The sequence below is a fragment of the Solea solea genome, chromosome 8, assembly GCF_958295425.1.
Source record: "Solea solea chromosome 8, fSolSol10.1, whole genome shotgun sequence".
Taxonomy (NCBI): domain Eukaryota; kingdom Metazoa; phylum Chordata; class Actinopteri; order Pleuronectiformes; family Soleidae; genus Solea; species Solea solea.
The window spans coordinates 29,962,394-29,976,283 of record NC_081141.1 but is presented as its reverse complement, the minus strand read 5'-3'; the positions used below and the strand labels follow the sequence as shown (position 1 = coordinate 29,976,283).

General features: G+C 42.5%; 2 protein-coding genes across 5 annotated transcripts; both read left to right on the top strand.

Annotated features, from left to right (window-relative positions):
- Positions 1 to 405: 405 nt before the first annotated feature.
- On the top strand, positions 406 to 4,422 carry mfsd10 (major facilitator superfamily domain containing 10). 2 transcript variants are annotated; one of them, XM_058636606.1, is made up of 13 exons: positions 406 to 553; positions 1,034 to 1,207; positions 1,340 to 1,436; positions 1,813 to 1,916; positions 1,992 to 2,150; positions 2,231 to 2,422; positions 2,585 to 2,687; positions 3,060 to 3,171; positions 3,255 to 3,363; positions 3,459 to 3,549; positions 3,722 to 3,769; positions 3,855 to 3,944; positions 4,206 to 4,422. In XM_058636606.1, the coding sequence occupies exons 2-13, from the start codon at positions 1,046 to 1,048 to the stop codon at positions 4,307 to 4,309; spliced, it is 1,371 nt and encodes a 456-aa protein (XP_058492589.1). In that variant the 5' UTR covers positions 406 to 553; positions 1,034 to 1,045; the 3' UTR covers positions 4,310 to 4,422. The 2 variants fall into 2 exon arrangements, with proteins under 2 accessions (XP_058492589.1, XP_058492591.1); XM_058636608.1 differs by lacking the exon at positions 3,722 to 3,769.
- A 240-nt stretch (positions 4,423 to 4,662) lies between these two features.
- Positions 4,663 to 13,759, top strand: LOC131464228 (selenocysteine insertion sequence-binding protein 2-like). Of its 3 annotated transcripts, none has more exons than XM_058636604.1 (18): positions 4,663 to 4,843; positions 5,914 to 6,014; positions 6,094 to 6,223; positions 6,308 to 6,335; positions 6,754 to 6,854; positions 6,926 to 7,004; positions 7,070 to 7,167; positions 7,308 to 7,439; positions 7,515 to 7,574; positions 7,674 to 7,754; positions 8,173 to 8,290; positions 8,369 to 8,526; positions 8,615 to 8,831; positions 8,905 to 9,019; positions 9,111 to 9,331; positions 9,410 to 9,564; positions 9,707 to 9,890; positions 12,982 to 13,759. In XM_058636604.1, the coding sequence occupies exons 1-18, from the start codon at positions 4,832 to 4,834 to the stop codon at positions 13,092 to 13,094; spliced, it is 2,103 nt and encodes a 700-aa protein (XP_058492587.1). In that variant the 5' UTR covers positions 4,663 to 4,831; the 3' UTR covers positions 13,095 to 13,759. The 3 variants fall into 3 exon arrangements, with proteins under 3 accessions (XP_058492587.1, XP_058492586.1, XP_058492588.1); XM_058636603.1 differs by having other exon boundaries at positions 6,308 to 6,336; positions 6,746 to 6,854; XM_058636605.1 differs by lacking the exon at positions 4,663 to 4,843 and adding an exon at positions 4,850 to 4,927 and having other exon boundaries at positions 6,308 to 6,336; positions 6,746 to 6,854.
- The last annotated feature ends 131 nt before the right edge of the window (positions 13,760 to 13,890 follow it).

Genomic DNA, 13,890 nt, shown 5'->3' with positions numbered 1-13,890 from the left:
ATCACACCCCTGACAGCAAACAGATGATTCATTTTACTGTAAAGAATACAAATAAAATGTAGAGCTAATGATGTAAACAGTATGTGTAGTAAAGTATATGTATGTATGTATATACATATATATATGTACATATGTATTATATATATATATATATATATATACAGTATATATATATATATATATATAGTCAATTAATAGTCAACACAGAATATTAAAATATAATATAATTATGTACACTATGTAAACAGAGTATATCAAGTCATGTAAACAGTATGTATATGAAATAAAGAATATAAAGTGAATCATGTGAAGTTAACAGAAAACAAACCTTTCTACAAAAAAACGAGCTGAGTCGTGTCACGTAAAGTGAGCACGAGGTTTGAATGAAACTTTATCAACATCCGAAAATAGTGACAGTACATATTCTGCTGTTTCCTGGTGTGAAGTGATGATAAAGACAAGGAACCAGGTCCACGTCTGATCCGGGTCCAGGTCCAGGTCTCTGCTCTGATCCTCTTCAGCTCATCCGTGTTTTTATTGCCGCGGGAAAACTGTGAGTAAAAGCGCTACAACTTTTTTTCCTGATCTATCGATCGATCGATTGATGAATGGATCGATCGGAAACGGATTGTAATCACAAACAATAACAAAATCACATAAATTCTTTGAAGAAAAAGCCTTGGTTTATGAACGGATGAGTTTCTGTGAATGTGGATGAAGTGTTTCCTCATTCCTGTCTGTGACGTCACAAACTTCAAACACATTAAATTATTTCACAACTGTTTTATGAATTAATTCTTTTATCTTTAAACTGTTTACCCTCAACAAAATAATTCAAATTAAAATGGTTAATTAATTCATTTGTTAACATTCAGTTGTTTTTTTAAGAATTTGATTCAAACAAAGGAAATGTTCATGGAAAAGATACACACACACACACACACACACACACACACACACACAGAGATGTGTTTCTAACAGCACATTTATTAGTGTTCTGTGTGTGTGTGTGTGTGTGTGTGTGTGTGAACAGAGCTTGGTGTTTATGTCAGAAATGGCTGATGTAAACAAAGATGGTGGCATGGGGTCGTCATGGTCGTCACGTGTCATCAGGACAGTGTTGGTGGTTCTGCTGCTCGATCTCCTCGGCTTCACTCTCATTCTTCCTCTTCTGCCGTCGATTCTGGATCATTACGCAAACACCGGGGTGAGACTGTGCTTTATTAACAACATCAGATCAACACACAAGCAAACATGGAACAACATGTTTATAAAAAAAGCTTCACACACAAACCTAAACCTAAGTGTGTGTGTGTGTGTGTGTGTGTGTGTGTTACAGGATGTTGTGTATCAGTCTCTGCAGAGTCTCGTCGACTGTTTCAGGGAAACACTTGGAATTCCTCTGGATAAGAAATACAACAATGTTCTGTTCGGAGGTTTGTTATTATTCACTGATGTCACATGATTATGTCTTTGTGTCACATGATTATGTCTTTGCGTCACATGATTATGTCTTTGTGTCACATGATTATGTCTTTGCGTCACATGATTATGTATTTGTGTCACGTGATTATGTTGTTGTGTCACATGATTATGTATTTGTGTCACGTGATTATGTTGTTGTGTCACATGATTATGTCTTTGTGTCACGTGATTATGTTGTTGTGTCACATGATTATGTCGTTGTGTCACATGATTATGTCTTTGTGTCACATGATTATGTATTTGTGTCACGTGATTATGTTGTTGTGTCACATGATTATGTCTTTGTGTCACATGATCAGTAAAGATGAATGTAATTGGACCCTGCAGGTCTTATCGGGTCGTTGTTTTCACTGCTGCAGTTCCTGTCCTCACCCGTGACTGGCGCTCTGTCAGACCGTCATGGTCGACGCCCCCTGCTCCTCCTGACCACTGTGAGTCACATATATACATAAAGGTCAGTGAATATGGGTGGCGCCCCTGATGTAACCGTGGGCCGTGTGTCACAGGTGGGGCTGATGTCGTCATACGTGGTGTGGGCGATGTCTCACAGCTTCAGCTTGTTCCTTCTCTTCCGGGTCATCGGTGGCGTTTGTAAAGGAAACGTCAGCCTCTGCATGGCCGTCGTGGCAGATTTACCGTGTCCAAAAGCTCGAAACCGAGGAATGGTAGGCCCGGACATTTCTACCTCTGTTCACTGATGCTTTATTTTTTATTTCTTAAATGTATCCATGACTTATGTGAGCAGGCCATGGTGGGCGTGGCCTTCTCTCTGGGCTTCACCGTGGGGCCTTTGATGGGAGCGTACTTCGCCCTCAACTCCAGAATGACAGGAAATGGGCTCCACAGCACCCCCGCTCTGCTGGCCCTCGCCTTCAGCACAGCTGATCTGCTCGTTATCTGGATCATGATGCCAGAGACACTCACGCAGGAAGTCAAGGTGAGCTCACAGGAAGTCAGGGGGAGGTCTGGATCAGGTCAGGGGGATTGTTGTCACGTGATGTTCTTCATGTGTTGTTCTTCATGTGTTGTTCTTCACGTGTTGTTCTTCACGTGTTGTTCTTCATGTGTTCTTCACGTGTTGTTCTTCATGTTGCTTCAGGCGTCGTCTTCCAGCCTCAAAGATACAAACAGTCTCCTAAATCCAGTTTGTTTGTTCAAATTCTCTGCTCTGACCAACACTGAAGCTCCGCCTCCAAAACAGCGTGAGTGTTTTGAACATGACTGAACATGAGTGTGTGAGTGTGAGTGAGTGAGTGTGTGTGTGTGTGTGTGTGTGTGTGTGTGTGTGTGTGTGTGTGTGTGAGGTTTACACTGAAGAAGCTGATCTGATTCAGCTTTATGAAAAAAAAACACAACTATGATAAAGATTGATAAAGTGATTGATACAGTGATTGATAAAGTGATTGATACAGTGATTAATAAAGTGATTGATAAAGTGATTAATAAAGTGATTGATACAGTGATTGATAAAGTGATTGATACAGTGATTGATAAAGGGATTGATACAGTGATTGATAAAGGGATTGAAACAGTGATTGATACAGTGATTGATATAGTAATTGATGTGTCGATAGAGATGAAGAAGCTCCAGGTTCTTGGACTGGTTTATTTCTTCTACCTCTTTCTCTTCTCTGGTCTGGAGTTCACACTCAGTTTTCTGACGCATCAGAGATTTCACTTCACAAGGTAAACACATGAGTGAGTGAGTGAGTGAGTGAGTGAGTGAGTGATGAACACATACCTGACACTGTGTATATGTGTGTGGTCAGCATGCAGCAGGGGCAGATGTTTTTCTTCATTGGTGTTGTCATGGCGATAGTCCAGGGAGGATTCGCTCGCAGAATCAAACCTGGGAAACAGATCAGCACCGTTCGAATGGTGGGAGGAGTCTACTAAAATACACACATACACACACACGTACACACACACACACACACACACTGAAGTGTGTCTCGTTTTTTTGTTTTTTTTAGGCCATCATCACTTTAATTCCTGCCTTCATCATCATCGGTTTATCATGGAACGTCACAGTGTTTTACATCGGACTGACTTTTTACTCCTTTGGTAAGAAACTAACTGTGTGTGTGTGTGTATTTTACCATCTGTATTAAAAACTAGTCATTCAGATCATTAACTCACTACTAACTAAATTAGACTTACATTCAATTCTCTTTACAACCAGTGGTGTCGAACTCCTCCTTCTGTTCATCCATGTTTGTCTTCTGTCTGTCCACAGCTGCTGCTGTCGTCGTTCCATGTCTGTCCACACTTGTCTCTGACCATGGTGAGTGTTCATGTTCTCATAATGATCACTTCATACATTTGTTTACTGATGATGATGATGATGATGATGATGTCATCACCTGCAGGCTCAGCTGCTCAGAAAGGCACAGTGATGGGGATCTTGAGAAGTTTAGGAGCTTTAGCACGAGCGTTGGGACCAGTGATCTCATCGTCTGGTGAGGATGTGTTTGTTTTTGTGTTTTTTGTGTTAGTTTATGCGTTTTTGTGTTCGTTTATGTGTGTGTTTTATTTCACACACATCAATACAAGAAAGAAATAACAAGAAAATGAAGTAAAAAAGTTTGAGTGAGGTCAGAAAGGTTTAAGATGAACCCACAGTGAAATAACATCAAAGGTCATGTTTAATTATTTTATCATATTTCATCAAATATAATTATGTTTGTTTTCTGGCTGGTGTGTGTGTGTGTGTGTCACAGTTTACTGGCTGGCTGGACCTCAGACGTGTTTCCTCGTCACAGCCGCGTCCTTCATTGTACCAATCACTCTTCTGACATCAGCAGCCAAGATAAAGGAGCAGTGATGATGGTGTGACGTCATGACACCTACAGAAGATTAAGAGTATTACAGTTTATTTTATACATTTTTATCACACCAGGGGGCGCTGATACAAATAAATAAAATACATTTATTGTGTGTTGTCATGTGCTTAATTTGTGTTTCATAACATGATACTCATGGTGTGATTTAATATTTACTTTTTATTTGAATATCATTATTACAAAAGTCTTAAAACACTTTTTGTAAGAACTTGAAGAATAATTGACAGTTTCTTCTTCGTCTTCTGATCTTATGTTGTTACACAGGTGTAAACAACAGCCTGTGTATTTGTGTGAATGTCCAGTTGACTTGCAGTGACGCTGTGTAGAGGGTGTCGCTGTGTCCTCGCGGCACATGTACACCAGCTGTTTCCGGTCATGTCAAACAGGCTGTATTAGCCTGGTTAGCCGGCTCAGCTAACAACATGTCGTTGTTACGACGGGAACTTTGACGACACGTCGAGTGAAGACGAAGAGACCTGACGTCATCATTGAAAACACCGAACATGGAAAAAAAGGTAAGTGGAAAAAAACCCGTCAGCATGTGTTTGACGAGCTAACAGCTAAGATAACGGAGGATAAAGCATGTAGCTGAGCACAAGGTAACTTTGTACTGAGTTTAACTCACAGCTGAACCTGCTGCTAAACCACTGGACACAAGTCAGCGCGATGATCATTTAATGTGTAAAAAACGAGCTAAGTGTCAGCTAACTGAGCTAAGTGTCAGCTAACTGTGAGCTAACTGAGCTAAGTGTCAGCTAACTGTGAGCTAACTGAGCTAAGTGTGAGCTAACTGTGAGCTAACTGAGCTAAGTGTCAGCTAACTGTGAGCTAACTGAGCTAAGTGTCAGCTAACTGTGAGCTAACTGAGCTAAGTGTCAGCTAACTGTGAGCCAACTGAGCTAAGTGTCAGCTAACTGTGAGTTAGCTGAGTTAACTCTGAGCTAAATGTCAGCTAACTGTGAGTGGGTCAAAGGCTGATGATTTCGTCATCATCGTGGTTGAATTCGTCATCAATTGCGATTGTTTTTGATTGAAATTGCGATGTGATTTGTGATATCAGAGGAAATGGCAATTTCTTCATAATTACTTTCATCATTTAAAATGATTACTGTGTGATGTTTGTGCACATGTGTTTCTCAAAGGTCGGGTCAATATTTCATCTAAAATTTGACAAACATTTAGATTTTAACAAATATTGTGCCTCCTGCGATTTGAAATTTGCAGTAGGCCATATTGTGATTGTATTGTTTTTTGAATAATTGTTCAGCCCTACTTCACGACACTGCAAGTTCATAGGTCATCAGGGAGGCGGGGAATGGAGTTGTCAGTCATTACTCACCTGGTTGCTGAAGTGCCTCCTCTTTTTCTCTGGAGATGCGTCACAAACAAATGGCTTGAATTCATGTCATCTGATTTTGAAAAATCAGTGAGAAAAAGACATTAACATATTTAGATATATCGTTAAACGGACATGTTTTTTTGTTTTTCCTTGTGTCTCTGCGGGCTGATTCTCAGCAGCAGCACAGTCAGCTGTGACTATGTGTGTCAGTGCCTCTTTCCATCCTAATTATTTATTTGTGTGCAGAACTTTGACAGTAAACACCAGAGGAGACCGATGAAGGCGTCAGCTGACTCCCCTCATCTCATTTCACCAAATCCTCACATTTCTCAACAGATTTCTACAGAGTAAGATGTTAATGACACTAATTCAACCTCTTTTATGAGGCTTCACCTTCCAATCACTGTGAATGTTGGCTGTTTTTAGGAAGCATTCAGGTCCAAAGGCATTAAGGAAAGAAGGAGACACAGTGAGGAGTCATAGCTACAGCGGCAGTTGTCGTGCTGGAGAGAGCACAGATGATTTCCTACAGAGAGAGAGGGCGTCTGCACCAAAAGTCAGCCTCACTTTCACCAGCACAAACTCAAAATTAACTAAATGTCTTCATGAATTTCATTTGTGTGCTTTTACTTTTTTACAGGCAGCAAAAAGCAGCACAACAGCAAGAGGTGATTGTCACAGTTTTATTCTTCTGTTAGTGAAGTTATTTTTACTTTATGATCTCACAGGGTTTTATTGTTGTTGTTCTCTGTTGCTGGGTTACGGCTCCATGTAAAACTGTTTCCTGTTCGACTGAGATACAAACAACAGACAGAACTTTATTAATAAAAGCTGCTGCTGCACTGAATTGTCTTCCTCTGGTGTTGACGAGCAGCCGTTACCATGGGAACTGCTTTAATACCCACATATGCAGTGAAAATGACAGTCACTCATGTGTTTGGTGATGCTCATGTACTCGGGTTGGTCCAGTGAGTCTGACCTGAACCTAGAACTGGATCCGCCAGGTTCTTCAGATCTTGCTGATTATACAATAAGAGGTTACAATGTCGCACTGCACTCACTCATGTCATCCTTTGGGATCTGCAGCTCAGAGGAGCTGCGTCCAGTTTGAGGTGAAGATGTGTGATTTCCCGGAGCTGTCGGGTGGTTCTGTGTCACCGCCCTCTGCTGGTCAGAAAGAGAGGATGGTGAGTCAGTGGTGATACTTGAACTCAACAGTTGTGTGTGTGTGGTGTGGTGCTAATGTTCTGTTCAACAGTCTGTGACCAGAAGATCACCAACACCTCAAGATCCACAGCAGAGCTGCCCGAAGCCACGCCCACCTGCTGTCTCAGCAGGTAAACTCCCTGGTGTCATTGTTCACTTGTATTATATTCACATAGTGATGATTTGTTGTGAACAGGTCAGACTGTGGTGACGTCGTGGGCCAACGTCGCATCTCAGCCTGCGAAGAAACCGCTCCCTCAGGAGACCACCAACCGCGGCAGCAGCAGCTTGCAGGTGACATCATCAGTGTGATGTGACATCAACAGAGTTTTCTTACTTTGGTTAAATAAATTAAAACATGTAAAGTCACATGATCTGAAGTAACAAACATGTTTGAATGGAACCATGTTCACGTAAATATTTGTGTTTTACAGTCAGGAGAAACATTGAATCGTCACCATGACGACACCACAGCAAAGAAAAAACGCAGGAAGAAGAAGAAGAAGAGTAAAGAAGGTGAAGAAGAGGAGGAAACACTCGTCTACCAGGAACCTCCCAAATTTGAGGTGAATCAAATTTTCAGGATTTTGAAAATAAGATCAGTTTTTTTTAAAAAATCTTCATAAATTCTTTGCTTTAAGGATGAAGATGAGTTTCCAGGTTTGATGAGCAGCCGCTGTTCTGCTAACATCTGCACTCAGGTATGTTTGTCTCCCAGTGTGTGACCACGTCATCATCAGAATAACAATCTGAACTATCCCTTTTAAACATGTGTACATGTAATGTTGATGTTTGTGTAGGAGAAGCAGAGAGACCGAGGTCCTCAGCTGTCCACCCAGGACAAAGCACCTGTTTCCATGGAGACACTTAAAAAAGGACAGGTGTGTGTTTTCACACTGTTAACAAGTAACATGTAACGTGTTGTCTTCAGACTATTGTCTTCAGTCTGTTGTCCTCAGTCTGTTGTCCTCAGACTGTTGTCTCTCAGACTGTTGTCTTCAGACTGTTGTCAGACTGTTGTCCTCAGACTGTTGTCCTCAGACTCTTGTCTCTCAGACTCTTGTCTTCAGACTCTTGTCTCTCAGACTGTTGTCTTCAGACTCTTGTCTCTCAGACTGTTGTCTTCAGACTGTTGTTTTCAGACTGTTCTCAGACTGTTGTCCTCAGACTGTTGTCTCTCAGACTGTTGTTTTCAGACTGTTCTCAGACTGTTGTCTTCAGACTCTTGTTTCTCAGACTGCTGTCTTCAGACTCTTGTCTCTCCGACTGTTGTCTTCAGGCTGTTGTTTGTGTTTGTAGAAAACAGAAAAGGTTTCTGGTAAAAAGAGCAAAGCTCTGGTTCAGCTGGACATCGGGAACGTGTTTGCCGTTCTGGAGAAGAAGCAGAGTCACAAAGATAAAGCTGTCGTTCTGTCAGGTAAGTGAACACCTTTGATCTGCATCACTCACTCACTCACTCACTCACTCACCGTTGTTTTGAAACATCCCTGTGAAGTTGGTGGAGGACTTCCTGTTGTCCACAAACTGCCGTCGTCTCTTCAGAAGAAACCAGAGAAGTTTGCTCACAATCCTCTGGACTCGACCTGTCCACTGGTGAAGAAAGGAAAACAGAGGGAGGTTCCTAAAGTGAAGAAACCTACAGCTCTGAAGAAGGTACACACACACACACACACACACACACTTTGATATCGCCTGTTAACTGGTTAGTGAAGTTAACTAACATACTTAGATATGTCCTCAGGTCATTCTGAAAGAACGGGAGGAGAGGAAACAGCAGCGCCTGCTGGAGGAGAGAGGAGACACAGGTGAAGGTGGAGAGGAGAGAGGAGACACAGGTGAAGGTGGAGAGGAGAGAGGAGACACCGGTGAAGGTGGAGAGGAGAGAGGAGACACAGGTGAAGGTGGAGAGGAGAGAGGAGACACAGGTGAAGAGAAGAGAGGAGACACAAACATCACAGGTAAAAACAACAACAACACGTCTGTGAACACATGATGAAGGTGATGATGCTGATGTTCTTGTCAAACCTGTAGAGGAAGTGGTGAGTCCGTGTGAAGAAGCTGAAGATCAGACCAACGAAGAAGAAACCAGGTCACATGATTGCTGCTGCGTCAGCACAGTCAACATCCACAGCAGGAGGTTCAGAGAGTAAGATTAACCGTGGGATTAACCGTGGGATTAACAGTCAGACACACACTCCGTCTCACTCACTGTTTGTGTGTGTGTGTGTGTGTGTCAGTTACTGCAGTCAGATGCTGAGCAGAGACGTAGACGACTGTGTCGTCGCTCTGCTGAAAGAACTGGTTCGGTTCCAGGACCGTTTGTATCAGAAGGATCCGATGAAAGCTCGTATGAAGCGTCGCGTCGTCATGGGTCTGCGTGAAGTTCTCAAGCACCTTCGACTGAGGAAGGTCAAATGTGTCATCATCTCGCCAAACTGTGAACGTGTCCAGTCCAAAGGTAATGACCGCGTCCCAGAGGTGTTCTTCTACACATGGATCAACTGTCAACCTGTGACCTTTGACCCTCCCTGCACAGGCGGCCTGGACGAGGCGCTCTACACCATCATCGACACGTGTCGGGAACAGGAAATACCGTTTGTCTTCGCTCTCTCCAGGAAAGCTTTGGGTCGCTGTGTCAACAAGGCGGTGCCTGTCAGCGTGGTGGGCGTGTTCAACTACGACGGTGCTCAGGTCGCCTTTCTCTCCAAAACTAATCCATCAATAACCAAGTGAAATGTTCATACTATAATATCAATAACACACATTTCAGAAACAAATGTTACTTCATCATCAATACCTGAGCAATAAAAGTTTGATGGCGTCTCGTGTGCAGGACCACTACCATAAGATGATCGAGTTGTCTTCTGAAGCCAGAGGAGCCTACGACGTGATGGTGTCGAGTCTGGAGCAGAAGAACCATGCAGAGGAGGCGGAGCTACACATCAGCTGCCAGGCAGAGGAGGCGGAGGAGGCGGAGCCTTGTGCTGACAGCACACATCCAGAAGAACCAGAATACAGTGAGTCACTGGTGTCAGACACACACAGTCTCATACTTGTCCGTCATCAGCCTCAGTCCAACTTCTGTTCCAACTATCAAGTACGTGAGCAGCGTGTGCGGTTCTCATGCCCATTTATGTTTAACTAATATAAATAATCAACTTAGGAGAACAAATCCACTGTCTTTTAAAAAAATCTATTTGACAATAATGCTTATTTTCCAAATGCACAGCGCGGTCATGTCACGTCACAGGTGTGTACAAGTGCAGCACAGCGCGGTCATGTCACGTCACAGGTGTGTATAAGTGCAGCACAGCGCAGTCATGTCACGTCACAGGTGTGTACAAGCGCAGCACAGCGCGGTCATGTCACGTCACAGGTGTGTACAAGCGCAGCACAGTGCGGTCATGTCACGTCACAGGTGTGTACAAGCGCTGCAGCACAGCGCGGTCATGTCACGTCACAGGTGTGTATAAGTGCAGCACAGCGCGGTCATGTCACGTCACAGGTGTGTACAAGCGCAGCACAGCGCGGTCATGTCACGTCACAGGTGTGTACAAGCGCAGCACAGCGCGGTCATGTCACAGGTGTGTACAAGCGCAGCACAGCGCAGTCATGTCACGTCACAGGTGTGTACAAGCGCAGCACAGCGCGGTCATGTCACGTCACAGGTGTGTACAAGCGCAGCACAGCGCGGTCATGTCACGTCACAGGTGTGTACAAGCGCAGCACAGCGCGGTCATGTCACGTCACAGGTGTGTACAAGCGCAGCACAGCGCGGTCATGTCACGTCACAGGTGTGTACAAGCGCAGCACAGCGCGGTCATGTCACAGGTGTGTACAAGCGCAGCACAGCGCAGTCATGTCACGTCACAGGTGTGTACAAACGCAGCACAGCGCGGTCATGTCACGTCACAGGTGTGTACAAGCGCAGCACAGCGCAGTCATGTCACGTCACAGGTGTGTACAAGCGCAGCACAGCGCGGTCATGTCACGTCACAGGTGTGTACAAGCGTAGCACAGCGCGGTCATGTCACGTCACAGGTGTGTACAAGCGCAGCACAGCGCGGTCATGTCACGTCACAGGTGTGTACAAGCGCAGCACAGCGCGGTCATGTCACGTCACAGGTGTGTATAAGTGCAGCACAGCGCGGTCATGTCACGTCACAGGTGTGTACAAGCGCAGCACAGCGCGGTCATGTCACGTCACAGGTGTGTACAAGCGCAGCACAGCGCGGTCATGTCACGTCACAGGTGTGTACAAGCAAAGCAGTCAGGGAACGTATGATGTGAAAACTTTATGAGAAATGTGAATAAATTAAGGTAATGAAGGGATTACTTTTTAATTTTTTACAGTTTTAGTCATTTATTCGTCGCTCATGAGGATTTATTTCAAACTTATTATGAATGCATTAACGAGCTGCTGTATGGATTCATCCTGACATGGTGAACACGGATGACAGTGTGATGCCCTGAGTACTGCGCCCACTTCACCACTGATGTCTTATCGTCATCGGTTCATAGTTACTGATAAATGTGATGAACACATGAATTAGAGTGAAAGAATGTGGAGTTATAAAATGACCTTTAACACGTTGTTATTGTTCCTAATAATATGATGGTGATTCTGCAGGTTTATTTTAATATTTGATGATTATTATATTTATCATACATTGTAATTATAATGATAAGTTAGCTTGATTTGTAAACCGCCGACAAAAACAGTTAGAAATGTGAACTTTAATTTAAAACAAAATAAAAACAATAGCAATGAGACCAAAATCATATTCATGGTTAATATTCAATGGAATTGTTTTTTTAATCATTATAAAGTACTTAATGTTGTCATTATTTTCTTGGACAATAAAATATAAAATCCCTGAGTCATGTGAAAGTGATCAGCATACAGTATATCAGTGAATGGAAGAAAACAGCATCATTCCTGTAACAACACATAACAAACTAATTAATTGAACCATTAAATTGATAATTGTAACACTATTTTCACTTGTTTTCACAACATTCATTTACAAATCTAGGTATAAAGACCGAAGCTAACGTGACGTCAGTATTCATGAAATCAGTAGCGTACTCCCATCATGCCTTTCACTGTTCATGGACGCGCAGAGCGAGTCGAGAACGCGGGGCGGCTCGTTCACAGAGCCCAGAGGCATTCTGGGAGTAACACTGCTGCACATGCTCTGTGTGCCGCACAACCCGGAAATAAACCAGGAAGTCAGACACTTCTTTGGCAAATGTGCTGAGTGAGCAACTCCAGAGGAATGAACGCAGCCAAAGGGGGGGGAGCTCTATCCAGTTCTTATAATAAATCCATGGTTTTGGTGGTGACTTGAGTGTACTTGGGAAAGCCATGTATCCCAGAATGCATTTTGCCGGAACACAGCAGCAGAGAATACAAATATGAACCTGAAATAAATATTTTTCTGTTTCCGGAACAAAGTTATAAGATCATGTGCGGCGAGAAATGAGTCGTTTAGAATTCAAACATGTGGTTTGTGTATTAGGATCTGACGTATTGTTGTCAGAGGTGATAAGCTCCGCCTCTGCGGACCCTGGTGCTCACAGTGTCCAGCAGAGGGCAGCGTTACCTCGGCCTGTGTCTCTGTCATTACATGCTCGGTGTGATACATAGATTTGTTGTTGATGTGTTATTTAGTTTTTAATGTAAACGTTTGAAAGTTTGTATTTTATTAATGTTTAATTTATTTTAGATTTATAATAAAGTCGCACGGTCATTGTATCTGTATTTAAATATTGTGTGTGTGTGTGTGTGTGTGTATGATGAGGCTTAAGCACTTGGCACCACCCGCCATTCAAACAGTAGAACAAGGAAGTAGCTGCTGTTTCAATGGAAGAGATCGTACCTGTGTACTCTGTACTCTGTATGTACTTCACTAGTACTTCTTAAGTATACAAGTACATACTTGTAAGTATACTATATACTCATATTGAATATTGAGAAAGGGCCAGTGACTTCTAAAAACGTTCGCAGTGGTTATATCTGGGAATCAGTCCCTCACTGAGGTGTGACCTCTGAAGGTCGTTCACATTTTAAAGTATAATGGAATTCATATTTTCTTCTTCTTTCAGTAAAACTATGGAGGAAAATGTTGGTGAAAGAGAAAAACCAGGTGGCGCTAGCTTCATTGTGTTTGCCCGAAAATGAAGATTGTGACAAAAACACGGAAGAGGAGGAGAGCTGACGGAGGTGAAGATAGGGAAAGAAATCCAGTGAAGAAAGTGGGCTGGGTTTAATCATGTGACGTCTCTGAACCAATCAGAAAACATATCTGTTCAGGGTTGTGATCAATAATATGTGATTTTGTGTTAACAGGAAGTGATGTCATAGAGGAGGAGGCTAAATCTTCATTGATCACTTTCTTATTTTGTTCAACTGTGAAATAAAGTTTTAGGTTGTAGAAAAAAACTGAACACATTTGTCAATCAAACTGTAAACCTGAAGCATTGCATCATGGGAAAACATGTTTACATCATCAGTGTGTGTTTATTATTTGACCTGCAGGTTCCCATAGCAACACAGCTACACTTCAGGTGTTAATAATCATAGATTTAATATGTTCCATTTTTGATGACATCATGAGAAAACATTTGAAATGTGAGTCACATGACATTTTAGATAAGTAGATTGAACAGATAATGTCAGTCTGTGATGACATCACGTCTGTGCATTTTAAGGCCACGCCTTAATGTTAAGTGGCTTTTTCTTCAAGGGTCAAAGGTGAAACTCGAACTGCTGATAAACACACGCACACACTTTGTTTCTGTGAAACAAATGAATCACTTTTGCTAATGAACTGATGTCATTTAATCTTTTCTATTTAAGAAATAAAACTGGAATGACCTCTCATTATTTTTATTATTGTTTTTTTGTAGCTGTGGCGACGTGTAACTCTGATTATTGATTGATTGATTGATATATATTGATTTATGGGCATTGATATGTGGCCAAGTAACTGTAGCTTGTAACTGGAGGGTCAC

Excerpts from the sequence above, each read along its gene's own strand:
- LOC131464228 (XM_058636603.1), top strand. Across the intron at positions 6,015-6,093 it reads TCTCAACAGATTTCTACAGA|GAAGCATTCAGGTCCAAAGG; the intron begins GTAAGATGTTAA and ends GGCTGTTTTTAG. Across the intron at positions 6,337-6,745 it reads AGCAGCACAACAGCAAGAGG|ATCTGCAGCTCAGAGGAGCT; the intron begins TGATTGTCACAG and ends TCATCCTTTGGG.
- mfsd10 (XM_058636606.1), top strand. The coding sequence starts at position 1,046 with ATGTCAGAAATGGCTGATGTAAACAAAGATGGTGGCATGGGGTCGTCA. Across the intron at positions 1,208-1,339 it reads ATCATTACGCAAACACCGGG|GATGTTGTGTATCAGTCTCT; the intron begins GTGAGACTGTGC and ends TGTGTGTTACAG. Across the intron at positions 1,437-1,812 it reads CAACAATGTTCTGTTCGGAG|GTCTTATCGGGTCGTTGTTT; the intron begins GTTTGTTATTAT and ends TGGACCCTGCAG.